Here is a 17950-nt window from a genome sequence, read left to right as displayed (position 1 = left end):
AATGGACATATTGGAAAAGAGAAGCGACGATATACGCGCCGTATTTGTTGGAAAGTTACTATGTGGATCAATTGATGCCCCCTGAATTCTAGCAAAGATTAATATGAATGCGCCCTCGAGAGTTCTTCGATCAACTGGCTTCCTCTGAATTCCATTTCATCGGACATTATATGGTCAAAATGAATCTGTTACCGCTATGTGTATAGTTTTTAACTCTGTGTTCTATTTGTTCGATTTTAATATTAGCTGTGAAACGTTCAAGTGTCGTTTACGTAGTCGTCAATCTTTTTAATTTGTTAGTTAGCAGTTTTCATTATTTTATATCATGTAGACCTTGTTGTCAAATGAAGCAAAAAACATTAAGTTCTTCTGAAAAAAAAAACGAACGGTGAAGTTGGATTGCTGTAAAAAAGCCATTAATTAACTCAGGAAGAGTTACGTTAATGCTGCCATGCGAACTTGCATTTTTCACATTGAAAACAGGTAGATAGGCCAAGGCCAAAAAACAAAAGACACGTCGAGAAATGATAAAAAGATATTTTCAAAATGTCTACAAGACCACAAAACATGCAAAAAAGACGGCAGCAAAAAAGTGGCGTACAGACAACGGCGAAACGAAACAATAGTGAATGACAAGATGACAAAAAGCTGACGAAAAGATGCAAAAACAGTAATAGAAAAGAAAAAAGGCACCGAAAATAGCATAAAAAACCCAATTTAATCCACCTAGTGGTGAAAGGAACCTTTGTTATACGGTCTTACTTGCTATTTGAGATAGAAATCGACACGTCTTCGGAAAATAATTCATCTATTGGTTATCGTTGTGCGTTGGTTAACATAAAATGTTTGAAAATTGAAAAAGTTCACAAAATTTGAACAAAATAGGAACACTTTTAAATTTTGATAGATCCTTTTTTCATGAAATTGCTGAGTAAGGATAAGTAAGTTATTATTAATCTGAGTAAGTGCAAATAAAAGTAAGTTGTAAGAGAAAATCTTATCCTTTAGCATATACATAGTCTAGTAAAGGTCTAGTTTATAGGTTTTTGAACTATGTATAGTTTCCTGTAATGCCATTCTATTTGAATCACATCAATAGAGTTTTCTTGAATAATTTTCATCAATTTTTATTAACTCACGCTGTTGTATTTTATACAACACGTGTAGGTTTTTCAACGCCATATTGTTATAAAGTTACAAATCGTTGTTTAACTAACGTATATTCTTCAACAAACTTATTGTGAGCAAAATATCATAATTATTCAATGCATTAATAATTTAAATTGTTCGGAAAATTTATGTAGAAAAACTATCAGCAAATGTAAAATGTTTAAAATGTATCCGTCTGCTGGTAGTCGAGTAATTCGGAGTCAAAATTAGGGTATTCTTTATAATCAAAGTTCTACGGTTCCTAAACAAGCAAACATACAGGTATACTGTTTTCAGCAAAGTTGTGTATTTTTACTATTTGTACAATTTTGTAGTACATGAAAAAGTCATACAACAATTACAAAAAGAGCAAAAATAGAAAAACTGATTTTACAAATTCATATACAATAAATAAGATTTTTCTATCTTCGCTGCAGAGATAGAAGGTTACTGTCTTTAGCAAAATTTCTTGTAATAATATGCTCTATAACTTTGCAGAACACATCAATGTGTTATATTGACACTGAAGAAAAATATTTTTTTTATTTTACTTTTAGGGGGATTAATAAAAATTTAAATTCCTCCAGACGATAGAGCTTTCAATTTCAAGAAACTTCCCAAGTTTTCCCAGTCAAAACTCTAGTGCACACGTTTTCTTTGGTTTGGGGCTATTGTGCGCGCGAGTAACTGTGTTACAAAAGTTGGCGCGAGTGTTCGACGGTTAATATATTTTAACCGGTAAAACCAATTCTTATGAAATTTTGCATATATATTCGTAGTGTCAAAACCTCTCGTTTGATATTAAAATAATTGAAATTAGGTAAATTATCTTGGTTAAAATCATTATAAATTATTGTTAATTTTGGTGTGGTGTATACGGCTGCTCATAACTTTCAAATTAAACGTCCAATCAAAAAACCATTCAATAGTGATCTATTAGGATATATTATCTTTCGAATGAGACTAATAACGCATAAATCGGTTTGGCCATCTCTAAGAAACAGGCGATAATTATTACCTTGTCAAAATAGGTTTTTTAAGGCTAACTTTTAAACTACTTATTTGTTTTCAATTAAAAATTCCTGAACAATTTACCTTTAATAAGGGCTTTCATTCGATACTAAGATCGATGAAATCGGTCATGTAGTTTCGAAGAAACCCGTGTCACGTATTTTTCACATTTTTGCTTATAACTTTTAAACGAAACGTCGTATCACGAAGCAACTCAATAGTGATCTACTAGACAATAACACCTTTCAAACAAAAGTAATAGCGAACCATTCGGTTCAGCCATCTCTGAGAAACAGGCGATAGAAAAAATCATTACATACATACACACACACACACACACACACACACAGACATTGCTCAAATCGTCGAACCCTATCGATTGGTATATGTGACTTGGCCCTCCGGGCCTCGGATCAATTTTATGTTTTTCGACCAATTTTTAAACCTTTGTTATAGTATAACAAAGGTAAAAATATCAAAAACGATGAAAATACGATGAAAACCATAAAAAGACGTCCAAAATATAGCAGAGAGATGGCAAAAGGACGATGAAAATGCGTCTAAAAGATGACGAAAAACGACGATAGAAGCGCAAATAGACAACAAAAAGACGACAAAGAAGCGGCAAATAGATGACAATAATGAATGATGATAAACAATGATGAAAAGACCATAAACAGATGTAAAGACAATAAAATGACGTCAAAAGAGCATGGACGGAAAAACAAAGTTGAATGGCGAATGATGAGAGCAATAACGAAAGTCAAGGATAAACGTCGTTTAATCATTTAAGTCTATTTTCGAATGAATCATAATGTAATTTTAGTCAAAAAAGGTATATAAGGCCATTACAAAGTATTTTTAAAGTTAAATTTGGGACAAAAAAATTGGTTGGACATGAGTAAAACATTTAATATAAGTTCAATTCTCTGTGGGCTCTATAACTTAAATATCTCGAGAATTGAGCGTTAGCGCATCCAGCACGAAACAGAAGTAAAGGTAATGTAATGACCAAAAGCCGGTAAAAAATTCTTTCGATTTTATCTCTTAGCAGGTTTTTTGCACGGAAAATAAAACGTGTATATGAAAAACAGGAACAGATTTAGTTTTCAAGATTGAACTTTAAAAAGTAAAATCACTTAACTCTCTAACGGGTAAGACCGTCTGTAGACGGCCTTCGCGTTTGGAGCTCCAGAGTCACATACGAAATTTGTCTTGAATTGACTATATGAAAAATATGATCAGACAGAACGGATTTCCTGACATTTTGATATCAATATCACAACTTTCTGACCATCGTAAGTTATCACCTTTCAAAAACAAGAATTCCGAAAAATTCCGGAAAAAATTATGGTGCCAATATTTCCTTTTTTACTTTTGAAGAAAACAGACATCTAAAACAAAATGTTCGACCTCAAATTTTTCCTATAAGTAATTTACATGCTTTATTTTAATTTTGTGATGTATTAGAACTGAAAAAAATATTTGGGTAGAGCGTTAGGCATCAAAAAGGAAAAAGAGAAATTGGACTATTTCATACCTGGCGGTCCTCCAGATAAATATTTTTCCATGAAAATCAGTACTCGAGCTTCTTTTGAGTGTACTTTTATGATAAAATAGTCATTTGCTTGATCGCATCGTTTTTACGTTAAGGTTAAGACGCTTGAATTTTTTAGTTCTATCACAAATATCGGTTAAGCTACGGCAAAACAACGGATTTTGGAAGAACAGGGACTAAAGCCTACTTCACTCTATTTTAGAATCAAAATAGAGAATTACCACCTAAAGTGTGTTGTGAGTGTCTGGATGCCTCTATAGTCTATAGTCTCTATAGAGACATGACCCAGAGATTTTTCCCTTCAGAAGATCTAACCGGCATCAACTGGGATTGAACCCCCATACCAGTGAGCGTGTGAGACGGTCATGAAGGACCCATAGCCATCGAAGCAGGCTATGTTTAAGAAAAAGTCAATCGATGCGAAGATCAGCGAGTTGTGCAACGCTGTTTACTTTCAGGACCTCAATTTGGTCTACGTTTCAGCAGAACAAATAATCCATGACCTGTTGGGACGCGAAGTCTCTGTCACTTTGGTTCTGAAAGCTGATTACTTTCTATATCAGAGGAAAAAAAAATTGTCACGGATCTTCCCTCAGCAGAAATTATAATCAACTTCGATAAATCGCACACCTTTTAACTTGTTACTTTATTCTTGGTCGCCCCCCGGAACCACCGAGGTTGCTTCTTCTACTCTACACAAGTAATGAAAATCTGATCAGCAGCTCATTGTAGACTCTCTCTGTCTCTCGTTCTCTCCCTCTCACACACACATGGTCTCTCTTCAGTTCCGACAAATTTCGTGTTGGCTAAAAACGTGAGCGAATCATATGTTTACAAAACCGCACTGACTGTGGAGAGACCAGCAGAGCCAGAGCCAGCAGCACTACATACACACGAGCTAAGCCCCCTTGGGTGAATGTAGAATACGCTACATACACTGCCTTCGGTTCGGTTGGACTTGCTTGGAAGGTATATCTATGCACTCGTTCAGCATACAGCATCAAACGCCGTCGGCGACGGCATGCCTCGGAAAACAGAGGGTGCTGTGACGGAGATCATGGTTTTTCGCTTTTCCGCTTTGTGCGGTGGTTCGGCCGCGGTTCTCTCATTCTCCTTTTATTCTCTCTCTCATTGGACGTTGCTTCTGTCTGCTGTGCTCTCCCTCTCGCAGTAACAAATACCCGCGCACACCAGCGTAGTCTAGACAGAGTCCGTCTCCGTGTGGCATGGCTGGCACGGATTGCGTGCGCCAGTTTTCGATTTCGTTTACCCACTCTCCCGCACAACACAGCAAGCGACAAAAAGAATGCAAATTTTCCGTGTGTACATACACGGAAAGTTTCGCTTTTAATACACCAATACTGACTGGCTGGTACGGGAAGGTCTGCATCGCGTCGCGATGGTTGCACTTCTCGGATGCAGACGACGTCGACCGCGGCGGGTGTGCGATAAGCGCTGCTGCTGCTGCTCGTGCAACCGGAGAATGGGTGGATTGCAAATTGCATACCTACACACACTTATAGCAAGCGAGACTTATGCTCTCTGCTGCTCTGCGCTAAGCTGGTTCTCTCTCCCGACCGACCGACCGACCGCGGGTTTTTCCTTCGGCGTTCGGCTTTGCGCTGCGACTGTGTCGCTTTTAGTTGGTCGGTTGGGTGGCGATTTGTTCTCTCGCGCATTCATATGCTGCCGCTTGCTTTGGAAAAGTAGAGGAAGGTCGGAGCACAGAGCTGTCATTTCTTGTACCGTTTCGTCATTCCGATTCAAGAACGGATCGTGTGAATACGCGTTTTGTTTTATATCGTTGTTCAAAACGATTTTTATACATAGGACTATAGTTTTCCTCTTCGGTTTGTTTTAGGAAAAAATGTTAAACTAACTCTAACGTAATGCAACACACAGAAACATTTACTCGGAAGATGTTTAGGAAAAATTTAGTGAAAAAATATGTGACCGCCTGTCAGTTTGTGTGATGTGTTTTCCCGAAATTATTTGTGCAAATTGTGCCACTAAAGTATAACACTGTGAATAACCTATACGATCATCGGGAATCGGCCGGAAAATTAGTGGTTTCTAAAAATTGTAAAAAAGAACGACACGTTACAAAGAGTCTACCTCAGAAAAACAAAAAGCAGAGCGCCGGATTTTTTTTAAGAAAACAGAAAAAAAAGAACCCGTGAAAGTGTAACCCAACTAACCATTAAGCAAATCGGAAAATTAGATTTTCCTTTTGAAGTAAACCCATAAGTCAGTCGATAGCGGCAAGCCCTGTGAGACATACTGTCGTACGGAGCAGACATCGGGCAGACACCGCCCCCGTTCCCTCCCAGTTACTTTGCAGAAGAACATACAGTGAAAAGTGAAATTTTCCTCCCGTGGAAAGTGGCTCCAGAGCACCACAGACAGAGAGACAGACGTTCGGGCATATCGAGGCAAGTGTCCCGAAAGGAAAAGTGAATATAGTCTAGCAGACGACGGCGACGACGACGGCATCCCCGCCGTACCCGAAGTACACATACATACAGCGAGAGAGAAGCAGAGTGCGCCCGAGACGGTTTTCCCGTTCCCATTTTCCAGATCCTCCCAAACCGGCAACGGCGGGACCGGTGGGTGGGAAGCTGAGTGGGGCTCGGTTTTTCGGCTGATACTCGAGAAAAGCTCGTTGGAAGCCGAATCTCATCCGTCGTTAGTCCTTGGCTTGTCGCGTACAGGAGCGCCAAGTTGAAAGTGAAAACTCGGGAAAACCCGACGTCGACGACGACAACGACGACGACGGGCAGACAACGGGCGAGACCCGGGTCCTGTCTGACTCCCAGACTGCCAGCGAGTGCGAGTGGTGTGTTTTCGTGGAAAAGTGTAGAAACACGGAAAAAGGATTATCGTCCTTTCGGACGGCCTATACTGGGTGAAGGCCTTTGCCAGAGCCATGTGTCGCGTCTGCTTTCGGTGTGCGTGCGGTGTATGAATTTTTAGGGTTGGTCGTTACTGAAAGCGAAATTCTATCGATAAATGTTACATTTTCCGTTCGGTGCGCGGTGGCCGCGGTGGAACGTGGGAGCGAAAAATGCTGTGCTTGTGTTGTGACTCAGGGATTGTTGAAATAGTAAGCATATATAGTACGACCAGGAAACTCGAATCATACGGAAAAAATGACACAACCCGAAAAGTGCTGCGAAAGCGCCGTTTCGTCATCGATAAGTAATGTTATTATTATTGGAAACCAGAAAGCTTAAGCCGTGAACGGTAAAGTCAAGCTGCACCGTGCGCACAAATTATACTGCGTTGTGCTGTGTGCTGAAAATGCACCGCCTAATTGGAAATTTATCGACTTGACATAATAAACAACAGGCAATGCATAATTAAACTTATAGAAAAATGAACAGCTTTAATCACCCCCCTAGAAAAGTATAACCTAAATAGTGTTTGTAGTTAAGCAAGAAGAATGTTGTAGCCAATTATTATTGAAGCCTCTAGTGAAAATTTATACGTCGTTGGAAAATCGATGAAACATACAAATTGTTGAAAACAATAGTGCAAAGTGTCAGAGTTCAAAAAGAGAAAACGTGAAGAGATCATAAACTATTTACAAACTAAGAGCGGAGAAAAAAAGAAGATTTTCGGGACAAAAAACCGTCTAACAGCAAGTGTGCAAGAGTGAATCACAAGAAATCAAACGAAACGAAAACCTCGCTGCAATGATGATGTTGCAGCATATGTCACCTCACTTTGTGGGGCAAACGGAACCGCCGGGACCGTCCCCACCGGGAACTCCCGCCACGCCGTCGGGACACAGCCGTTCGCCGTCTCCCGTGCATCACAGCATCGTCGATCCAGCCATCGCCATCGAGCAGCAGCAGCAACCGTCTCGAATCATCATCCGCCGATCGTCGCTGCCTCCCTCGGACGACGACGAACATCACTACCGATACAAACGCGAACCGAACTCACGCCCCGGAACGCCACCGGCCACATTCAACGGCCGCTATGCTCCGTCCGAATCGTATCCGCCGGAACACTACCGACCGCGCTCGCGCACTCCACCAGCCACTCCGCCACCTCCTCCTCAGCAGCAGCCGCAGCATCCCCATCGGATCACTTCGGTCATTCAGGAACGCACCGAAAACGTCATCCACTATATCAAAGAGGAACATCCGCTGCGGCGTCGTGGCTCGATCGAAGACGATCAACAGGTGGCTCCGGTCCAGTACTATCACCACCGCTATCAGCCCGAGCCCGTTCAGCGCCACGAAGAGGACGAGGACTACACCGCAGAAAGGCGATCCGCCGATCCGCACTATGCGGAAGATCCGGACAATCACCGCTACCACCGTCGACGGCTGCTGTCGGAACGACGTGACGATCCGGATTCGGATTACAGCGACAGTCAGGCAGGTGGTGCCGTCAGTGGCGATACCGATCACTACCCGAAGTCGGAAGAGGAAGAACTGGGCGACGACGACCGTCCGCTGGACCTGTCGATGAAGATCAAGCGACGCAGTCGGCACGATTCGGGAGGCAGCGATTCCGACGATTCGGCTGGACCGGACTCGGAGGGACACCCGCGCGGCCAGGGCCGGGCGGCGTACAAGAAAAGTCTGATGAAGCGATACCGTAAGTTGTTTTTCTTTGTTTTCCAGACACACATGTTTTAAGTCGAGAAATTTGAGATGAGAACCGTCACACCCCGAACCCCGAACGTGATCGAAGTACTCTTACTTACTGCTCTAGACAGTCCGGCGCAGGCAGAAAAAAAAATTTGGGTCTGATCTGCTTTTTATTGCACTACTGGAAGCTCCGGGGTACGGAACGGGATTTTACTGCCCTCGGTTGAAGTTGCCGAAGTGGAAAGCCACCACCCTACGTAGGTTGCTTGCAGGCAGAAATTCTGTTGCCAAACCAAAGACGGTGGTTAATTGGAAGAGAACAAGTTTTTTCGCACGCTTAGAATTGGGTCAACAAAACATATGCTGGCAGGGAAGTCAAAAGGGTTGTTGGTTTTTTTTTAGTTTGCTCCTTTCGTCTTTCTCGGAAGTTTTGAGCTTCTACCTTGTCAGAACCCTACGTTGCCGCCTAGAAGACCGCCTTTCGGATCAATCAATCGATGAACTCGCGAGTGGTGGGTAATTGATGAGATAGAATTTGCATAATTGATGCCCTTTTGGCATAATTATCGTTGGTGCTTCTGTCGTCGTCGTCGTTGTTGAGTTGTGAGGCTTTTTCCGGGGGTCCCGTTTTGTCTCGGATGTGCGGTGTTTTTTTTCCTGAAGGCGCGACGCGGCGGGCAGTCACGCCCAGTTCCGCGCGGCGCCGAATGGTTCTTAACGGTAACAACGAAACGATAACGGTGGGGTTGAAATCTGATGCTGTCGTCGAGAAGCTTCCTTCCAGCCAGCGAGGGCTGTAAGGAGTGCGCCGTTCGAGCGCGGTTCACCCGACCTAAGATGGCGGTGGTGAATTGGTTTTAATAATGGGAAGTTTGTTTCCCATAAAACTCTACTAATTGGTACTTCTCTAGATTTAAATTTGAAATTTAAATCTAGCTTCTCTTTGCTCGGAAAAGGATTTTGTTAACACAAATACATTTAGTATGATCTAGAAACTGACTTTCTGTCATTTTTCCGATTGTGGGTTTTTCTCACACCTTCAGATTTTGAGAACGAAAAAACGAAATATCGTAAGATCTTAATGCTTCATGCATTTTAAGCCATTTGGCATCGAAATTTTCTTGCTCAAAGCAGAACCGAAGCCTTCTAATATGATTTTCATTTGACATCATATTTGCTTGCAACGTGCGTCCGATTGAACTAAAAAAATTTATAGATAAAATTGTCACATATCTTCCCTAAAAGTACTTTTAAATTTAGGTCGTTAATTTCTATCATTTTTTCAAATACTGTATTCAGTAAAGTTATAGATAAGTGCATACTTATTTTAGAACAGTAGGGCTTTCGTACTATAAAGTTCTCTTCTAACAAAATTACAATCAAATCCTCGTTACTTTCCAGATAATACTAACACAATTTTAGCACAAGTTCTTTTGAAGTTATACCGATAAATTCTACTGTAAAAAGCTTTACCGGATTTTTAAAATTCAGAAAAAAAACTATCATAATATCGTAAAGCATAAAATAACATACAAAATAGATCAAATACGGCGTCTACTAAGTTCTTACAATGTCTACCCAACTAGCACAGTTGTTACAAAACGGTTGTGGCAACCGATATATTGCTAATTTTAGTTATAAATAAGTTACTGCAACTAAAAGTACCAAAAGTGAGTAGCTTGGGTAGAACCTGGACACACAGAGGACACACCGAATGTCACGGAAAAAATTGCAACTAGGAAAACTTGCAACTTTAATCATTTTTGATATCGACTTATACAGGTCAAGTTATTTTGTACTTTATATGAGGGAGTAAATTTGTTTTTGTGAAGAACGAACACTGGAAGAACTGTGAAAAATGAGTCCTTAAGTCTAAAAACTTAAATAAACTGCAAAGTATGTCACTGCAAACCTGGAAAACATCTCTCCAGTCCAGATTTCAATTGGGGTTCTTTTACCTTAGTACGTGCTCATTTGATTACAGCGCCTCAGCGAAACAAAATTCAGAAAGTAGTGTGAAGGGCCATTGTAGAGTTATTGCTGAAGAAAGTATAGTTTTATTTTTTGTATTTATGGTGCTAAATATTCGACCCAGACGCGGAAAGTTTCAATGAATCAGTCGTTGCATGTTACGCCGGCTTGTTGAAATAACAGCTGCTCCATATCAATGGCATTCAATTGTTGTACAAAAAAGTCGGTGAGTGTAACATTGAAGCGTTTTGACTTGAACTGTTACGTTTTGGCTGGCAGGCACATCTATGTTGTATAACAGCTTATCAAGTGCTTTTTCCAGAACTACTATCGGAATAAATTTGCTTATTTAGAAGTGTATAATACAACATGTCAAGTCATGTATAATACAGTCACCATGAGAAAAATAACTTACCATTTCGACGACAGTCATTGCACACAGGTCCGACACGATAATTGTAAATTCCGCAAACTATAATTAACCGCTAATTATGTTATAGAAATTAAACCCGCGAAGCCTCTGGGGAACCGACGACCACGTGATTCACCCGTTAGGGTGACTGTTTTGTCGCATATCGTACTATGAGCTCGATAATCCATTATTTTCTCGTACATATTTTCAACTGTGCGATTGCCTCGACTTCGTTAAAGTTTGTTCTCAAAGGTATTGCCACAAACGAGGCACGAAAGGAAGCGACGCTGAACTCCCATACAAAAAAGCAGACACACTATCTGATCACTAGTTAATTGTGAGCCTGATTTCATTATTTAAAAACTTCGTCGCAAATTACTAAATCTGAGAGTAATAAATTGTCCTTTCAAATTATCAGAACGAATTAAAATTAGGAATACCGACTACCGTAAAACAGCCGCAAATTTTAGACATTTTTTTCTGAACTCAATAGTTTAATTCACTATGCTTGGAAGTAACAGTCATACTTGATTGTAACTACTGTGAAATTAATGGATCGTCTGTTGAAGCATAAACATAGTCCTTAAGATACAAGTTTTTTTTGATTCAGAGTAAAAAACTAAAAATTAAAGACAAAATACTCATATAAAAGTTAGTAACTCCGGCGAAAACCTGATAAAACCAAGTGATAAAATTAGTGAAAAATTCAAAAAAGAAATAACCAATTTTGAAAGTTGAATTCAAGAAATTAACACAGGCAAACAATTTATGTATTTATGAACAAACATTCGACTATAGAACAAAGATTCGAGATCTGTCTAAATATATAAAAGTGAACGAGAATGTGAATGTATAACCTTACTTACTCAGTTGGCCTTACATCTTGATCTTATGACAACGCTTGAATAACGTAATACCTTCATCTAATTCGGTCCATGGCAGCTGATCTCAAGTTCCGCAGGCATCCAGCTCCACCGTATCTTGCCCAGGGCTTCGATCGATCCTTTTTTTCTACCGCAGTCACACCAACGTGCAATCAAGTTCACACCGTCCGTTTAGAGGTGGAATACGAACGCTATGCATAACACAACTGGCAGTTTGCTCAGTCCAACGCCGATTGCACGCAGCAGAACGAACGCGTTCTAAAATTTTTTGACATTTTCGTTTCGATCAAGTTGCCTTTACCGTTTGGAGCAGCGAATGACTGCAAAACAGTCAAATGACTGGCAATCACCACGCTAACGAAAAGCAACCGCACAATCGTATGATTCAATACTACAAAAAAAAACAACCACTACATGTGCATGGAAGAAGTCGGTCGGACTCCGTCCAATACAAACGAATATTTTGCTTGCGTCGGACCGGCGTCCGGGTGACAAACTATTACTGTGAGCAGCCGATTTGGAGACAAAAAGAGAAACGAAAAAATACGTCACCGTATGCTTCCAGTCAGTTTGCAGTTTATCTTCTCAAAGCACAAAGCAAAACGGGAGATCGACTGTTTGCTTTTGCTGAGATGCCGCATGAATTGTAAGACGGCAGCAGCGCAAGCGGCAGATTGACTGGATTCAAAAAACAGTCAAATGATCGTTCAAAAAGCGGAGTTTGAATGCGGAACATTCGCATTCACGGCAGTCACATTCAACTTGCGATCCCTTTTCAAGCCCTGATCTTGCCACCTCGCTCGCTATGCCGCTCTTCGTCTTGTTCCTATCGGATTCGTTGCGAAAACCATTTTCGCAGGATAGTTGTCCGGCATTCTAGCAACATGTCCAGCCCAACCGATCCGTCTTACTTTAGCCACTCTCTGAACACTAGGTTAGCCCTAGAGACGCATGAGTTCGTGGTTCATTCTTCGCCTCCATACACCATTTTCTTGTACGCCGCCAAAGATGGTTCTTAGCACCCGCCGTTCGAAAACTGTGAGTGCTCGCAGGTCCTCTTCCAGCAATGCCCACGTTTCATGCCCGTAGAGCATGAGCTTCGCGTTTCAGTCTGGTGTACTGATCTTCCATCGCCTCAAATGTTCTGCCGACAGCAAACACTTATTGAAAATCATAGCCCGTATTTCAATTTCCACTTGGCTTATAACACCTTCACGCGTAATGTTGAATAGCAAGCAGCAAAGACCACCTTGTCGAAGTCCCCTGCAAAATTGGCTCGAATGGGTCTGATAATCCACTCGGGATTCTCACACAGCACTAAATCCCATCCATCGTAGCCATGATAAGTAAGCTTATCCGGAAAGCCGTTTTTGGCCAAAATTTTCAATAGCTCTTGTCGGTTTACACTATCATATGCGGCTTTGAAATAAATGAACAGAAAATGCGTGGGGACTCGGAATTCGCGCCACTTCTGGAGGATCTGCCGAAGGGCGAAGATTTGGTCCGTTGTATGAAGCCGTCTATGAAGCCGGGCTGATAACTTCCTACGAATCGATTAGCTATCGGCGACAGCTGGTGGAAGAGGACTTTGGAAGGTCACAAATCTTGACAATCAATTGATTGATATTTAAGTATGTTTCGCTCTAACTCCGAAACAACTAGACCGTTCTTTGCCCAACTTGGCACACGTATACACCTGGTATGGGGGAATCCACGCTGACAAAAATATCGGTCGGTTCCAGTCAAAGGGGTGAGATCAAACAAAGTAAAAAGAACAGCATTTCTTTTGCATTTGGACCGAGAATGGATACAGCTGGCTGTGAGACAAGAGTTGGGTGGTTCTAAAAAGGGTGCAGGAGGAGTTACGAAAAGAAAACAGATATAAAAGGGGCTGTATAACAAAAAGGGTCGAAAAGTGGTCCCAAATGACTTCCTTGCGGTACTCCTGACATTATTGCGTACAGTTCCGAGTGCGCAGCATAACTTATTGGCACATTCCAATGTTACAAGGCACAATTAGCGACCATTTTCACGGTGTTAATTAGGTTCTAGTGCACCAAATTTTTGACCAACAGTTTGCCAAATAGGTAATTAAAGAAAACATTATTTATCAGTTGTATACCAAGTATTTGATGAAATGATTTATATAGTGCGGATGATGTCCCGTAACGCTGGAATAAGTCTATTGCTTTCTTTTGACCGTCAAGTGTCCATGGATCCATCCGGTTATCATCCGTTTTCCAAAGCCAGCCGCTCAACACGTTCTGAGTTCTAACAACATCATTCAGTGACGCGCCGTGGTTATTCCCCATAGCCGCGTGCAATTCAATCAGTTACGGAATGACAGATAAAATAGTCTCTCCTCTGCAGTTTTCTGCTCTCAGTTTTAACCCATTGTTGAGAATTGCTGTCAGCCATAAGAGTTTTCGTAACCGTACTTCCAGTTTTGTTTCGTTTGTATTTCTTTCCAATATTCAAAGCATAACTATTGTTAAAATTAACTATAATTATCTACCTATACTGTCCTAAGTCCAGACATTTAGGATCCTCCTATCAATCGAAAAAAACGGAAAAGAAAGAAAAAATCTCAAACTCCGTTGAGTCAAAGTATTAGAAAATACAGTAAACCTGCATGTGTGGCTGGTATAATTGGGCCTATTTGCTTTTGTCGTGATAGCATCAGTTATACTCAGTTACTTACGCTTTTAATGTACTTCAAAGTAGAAAGCAACGCACGCGGAACGCAATTGCATTAGCACGAGATGCAACAAGTATGCTTAGACTTACCAGCATGTGGTTGATATAGTTACTTACATGCAATGACAGACATTCATTCACAGCCGCGCCATTATGTTGCCCCAGGTGCCAGGTCACTTTCTAGCTTAGAGCGATTTGACTGATATTGAAACCCGGGTTGCTGCTGAATGTTTGCTTTTTTTGCTATTTCATAGAGTACATTCATTAGGATTCCTAAAGCTTCTCTTTCAGGCTCTGATGCTAAGCTTTGATACAAACTACCTCAGCCAATTTACCGACTAATTTGCCTAATCTGGGTTACTTACACTTTTTGCTGAAATGTTTTTGAATTGAAATGATTCAATTGATACAGTTTTTTTTATATTTACACATAAAATGAGTGGTAAAAGATTTATTTGATTAACGAGAGCCTTAAGGTTCTATTGAAAAATCTTCTTGTTTATTGCGGTGAGGCTCTTTCGCTGTAAGATTCACATTCACTAAACTTGATCGCACAACAAACCGGTGTGTGCACCAATTTTGCAACACGCAAAGAATCACAATCGTAGCCATTTTCTAGAGATGAATACAACAAAAATCCCTCAAAAACCTCAATCTTTAGTAAGTTAGAAACAACTCGAACAAATCAGAGTACTTCGCCACAGTACTTTTGAGTGGAATGACGGACTAATTTTTATATTTTGACAATAATTTAATCACTAATAGACACAACATTTTCTGAGTTTTTTCTAAGTATCACACGGTTTCATAACAAATATATAGGGTTTTTTTTTTCTAATTCCCGTCGTAATAAGTAAAGCCATTCTAATTTTCATCATTTGTTGGATGGATTTGATGAATACTCCAAAAGTTCTGCTGCTGGTTTGACTCAAACACACTTACCTTCCGATCCGTGAACTTTAAAATCACTGAAAAGCGATTATTAAACCATATTATTGAAATTACACAACTGACTTTATTTCTAAAATTCGTCGTACCGTTTTAAAATCCGTCCATCAAAATTTTTCATCGTCCGAACTAAAAATCACAACAATGTTTACGAAGCTAACGCGCATGTATTTGTGTAGGATGGCATGACAAATGTTATTCTACAAAATTTCTGCACGTCAGGCAAGTTTTTCTGGCTGTAGAATAACGACAATGCCTTGCGTGAGTTATTTTCATTTATGAATGACGGAAATTAAAACGATTAGTCGACATTGTCTTCTTCGTCGCACGAAAAACGTAGGAAATTTGGCTGGTGTGATTTCTTTAATGATAAAAAGCATTTAAATAGATCTCAGCCACTTTGATTGATCGCATATGATAGACATCTGACTAAAATATTAGGGAATAACTAGTTTTGCATTGTGTGTCATAAAAATGCTGATATTTTTAATAATTTGTGTTGGATAGGACGGGAATAGGCAATTACGACGATGTAGCAACATACCCTATTTTAGTCTGGTTCACTCTTCCCGATTTATTTTAGAATATGTTATTAGAACATAAATCGGCAAGTTTGTTTTTGAGGGAAAACCCTCCGTACTTTCAAGAAAACTCATAAAGAACTGATCTAGTACAAAAGCTGACTACCTTTTCACTCTCAGCTATTGTGAAAAGTTTATCACATGTTGAAAGATACTGCAGGTAAGGCTCAGAAATAAATGGAACACATTTGTCCTTATCTGAGAATCCTTTCACAAGCAATTTGGTAAATACTTGACAGAAGAAAAAGAAGGTTTCAGGTCCGAGCAGGCCACGAAATGCTGAACAAATTTTCAATTTTCAACAAATCATCGGACGTTTTTTTCCGCAGCAATTTTTACTCTATTCCCAAAGCCACAGCACAGCCGTGTGTTGCACAACCGCGATCTCTCAACTTCTCCACCAGAGTTGAGTCAGTTTAAAACGCTGCTTTTTTGCCTTTTTTCTTCCCCCGGTTCTGACATTTCCTGCTGCTCCACTCGAACTGCACTTGCACATTCTGTGCCTGTGTTCAACCCGCGCCCCCCTTGGTCGTAAAGCCTATAATCGTAGACTGCTGCAAAAACTTGTCCGTCTTCTTTGGATTTGCATCCGTCTTTCGACCCCTCGCTGCAGACCCCTCCAAACGTCGCGCACCGCGCGACCATTTGTGGCTTCTTTCTCCTCCACCCCGATAGCCATAAATGTGTTGCCATTTTCTTGTTTCCGATGTTCCGTGTCTTCCACCCTCAGCCACTGCTGCTGCTGCTGCTTTTCGCGTCCTTCATTTCTCTTGCTAACGCGCAAGAACAGCTTCTAAACACACTAACTACCGCCTCGACCGATCCGTGCCGCCCAATCTCCCCTCCCACACGGCCGGCCGTCCGTCCGTCCCGCTCGAACTTGTTCCCGTGTTGTTTCGACAAATCCGTTTCTCTTTGCTGCCTACCCGGCCTGGCCCGGCGCTGCTGCTGGTTGAGCAACGCGCGCGCTCCCCAACGTCAACAGTCCGTCGTCCGAGACAGCGAGAAAGCCTCCGACCCGTCCGTCCGTCCGGCCATCCGTCCGTCCGTGTATCCGTACGATCCCGTGGCTCTGTGTGTGCGCGAGGAGAGATTGTGCTGTCGTTTCAAGTTCAAGGTCTTTTTCATTACAATAACACTATCGCTAGCTAGCAGCAAGCTAGCGGCTGGTTCGCAAGATGCGGTGGCTGGCCGAAGCCGGAACGGGCGGGGGACGTAAAAGGGAAAAGTCGTGGCCGCCGTCTTTGCGCGTTCAAACAACCGGAGCTGAACAAACGGGCAACCGTACCGGGAAGACAGGAAGACTCAGCCGGCTCTGTGCCTGCACCCATACACACAATCAAATGCACATCAATGCGAATGAGTCGACTGAGCAGGCAGCAAAACAGCGAGCACCTTCTCTGAGTCGTTGCGGATTCGCCTACAGCAGGGACCGGGACTTGACCAATGGGACACGATCGATGGATGCTTGTTTGCCAATGGTGTTAGTGGTGGTGGTGCTGCCGGGGGAGGTGCAAACCAGGCAATAAATACTTGTTTGTTTGCCTCTTCGGTTTCTTCCTTCTTGATGGTGTCGTTCTGCATTGCGTAGTGGACAAACGACTCTACACACAACAACAACAACCGGGAGTTTCATTGCCCCCGAACCGATGATGCTTTGGCTGGCAGCAACTACCTGCTAACGATCGTACGACGACGACGACGAGGACGAGGACGACCGCGCAAAACGACACGCCATTTATCGGTGCAAAATCGTGTCAAAATCCGCTACCGTTGAGGCAATATTTCTCACAACTTCTCGGTACACCGGAAACCTATTTTTAAACAGTTACCTAATATTTTTGACAACAAAACCGCCCAAGCTGTCGCCGAAGTAGAATCGCCGCAGCGCCGCGCCGCGCCGCGTCAGATCGTTTTGGAAAGTTTAATAATGAAGAGGTCCCATGCAAAGCAACAACACCGCAAGCTGGAACGAAAGAGAGATGCTAGCTCTTTTTTCTTTTGTTGCACATTCCCTCTTAAAGCAAACATCCCATTCGATTATTAATTTCACAAATTACTCACCGCACCACCGCGGTCCACTCCAGCGTGTCCGGCCCAACGCGCACAGCCTTCCTTCCGTTCCTTCCTTCCAT

General features: G+C 41.6%; 1 protein-coding gene across 1 annotated transcript in view; it reads left to right on the top strand.

The window, feature by feature from the left end:
* The first annotated feature begins 5432 nt into the window (after window positions 1-5432).
* LOC128734819 (ecdysone-induced protein 74EF-like) overlaps window positions 5433-17950 on the top strand; it is a 118325-nt gene continuing 105807 nt past the window's right edge. The window contains 1 exon segment of the mRNA XM_053829183.1: window positions 5433-8329. Within this exon segment, the coding sequence (XP_053685158.1) occupies window positions 7414-8329 (916 nt within the window). The 5' untranslated portion in view covers window positions 5433-7413.

The sequence above is a fragment of the Sabethes cyaneus genome, chromosome 2, assembly GCF_943734655.1.
Source record: "Sabethes cyaneus chromosome 2, idSabCyanKW18_F2, whole genome shotgun sequence".
Taxonomy (NCBI): Eukaryota; Metazoa; Arthropoda; class Insecta; order Diptera; family Culicidae; genus Sabethes; species Sabethes cyaneus.
The sequence above is the reverse complement of the archived record's forward strand: the minus strand, read 5'-3'. Positions and strand labels throughout refer to the sequence as shown.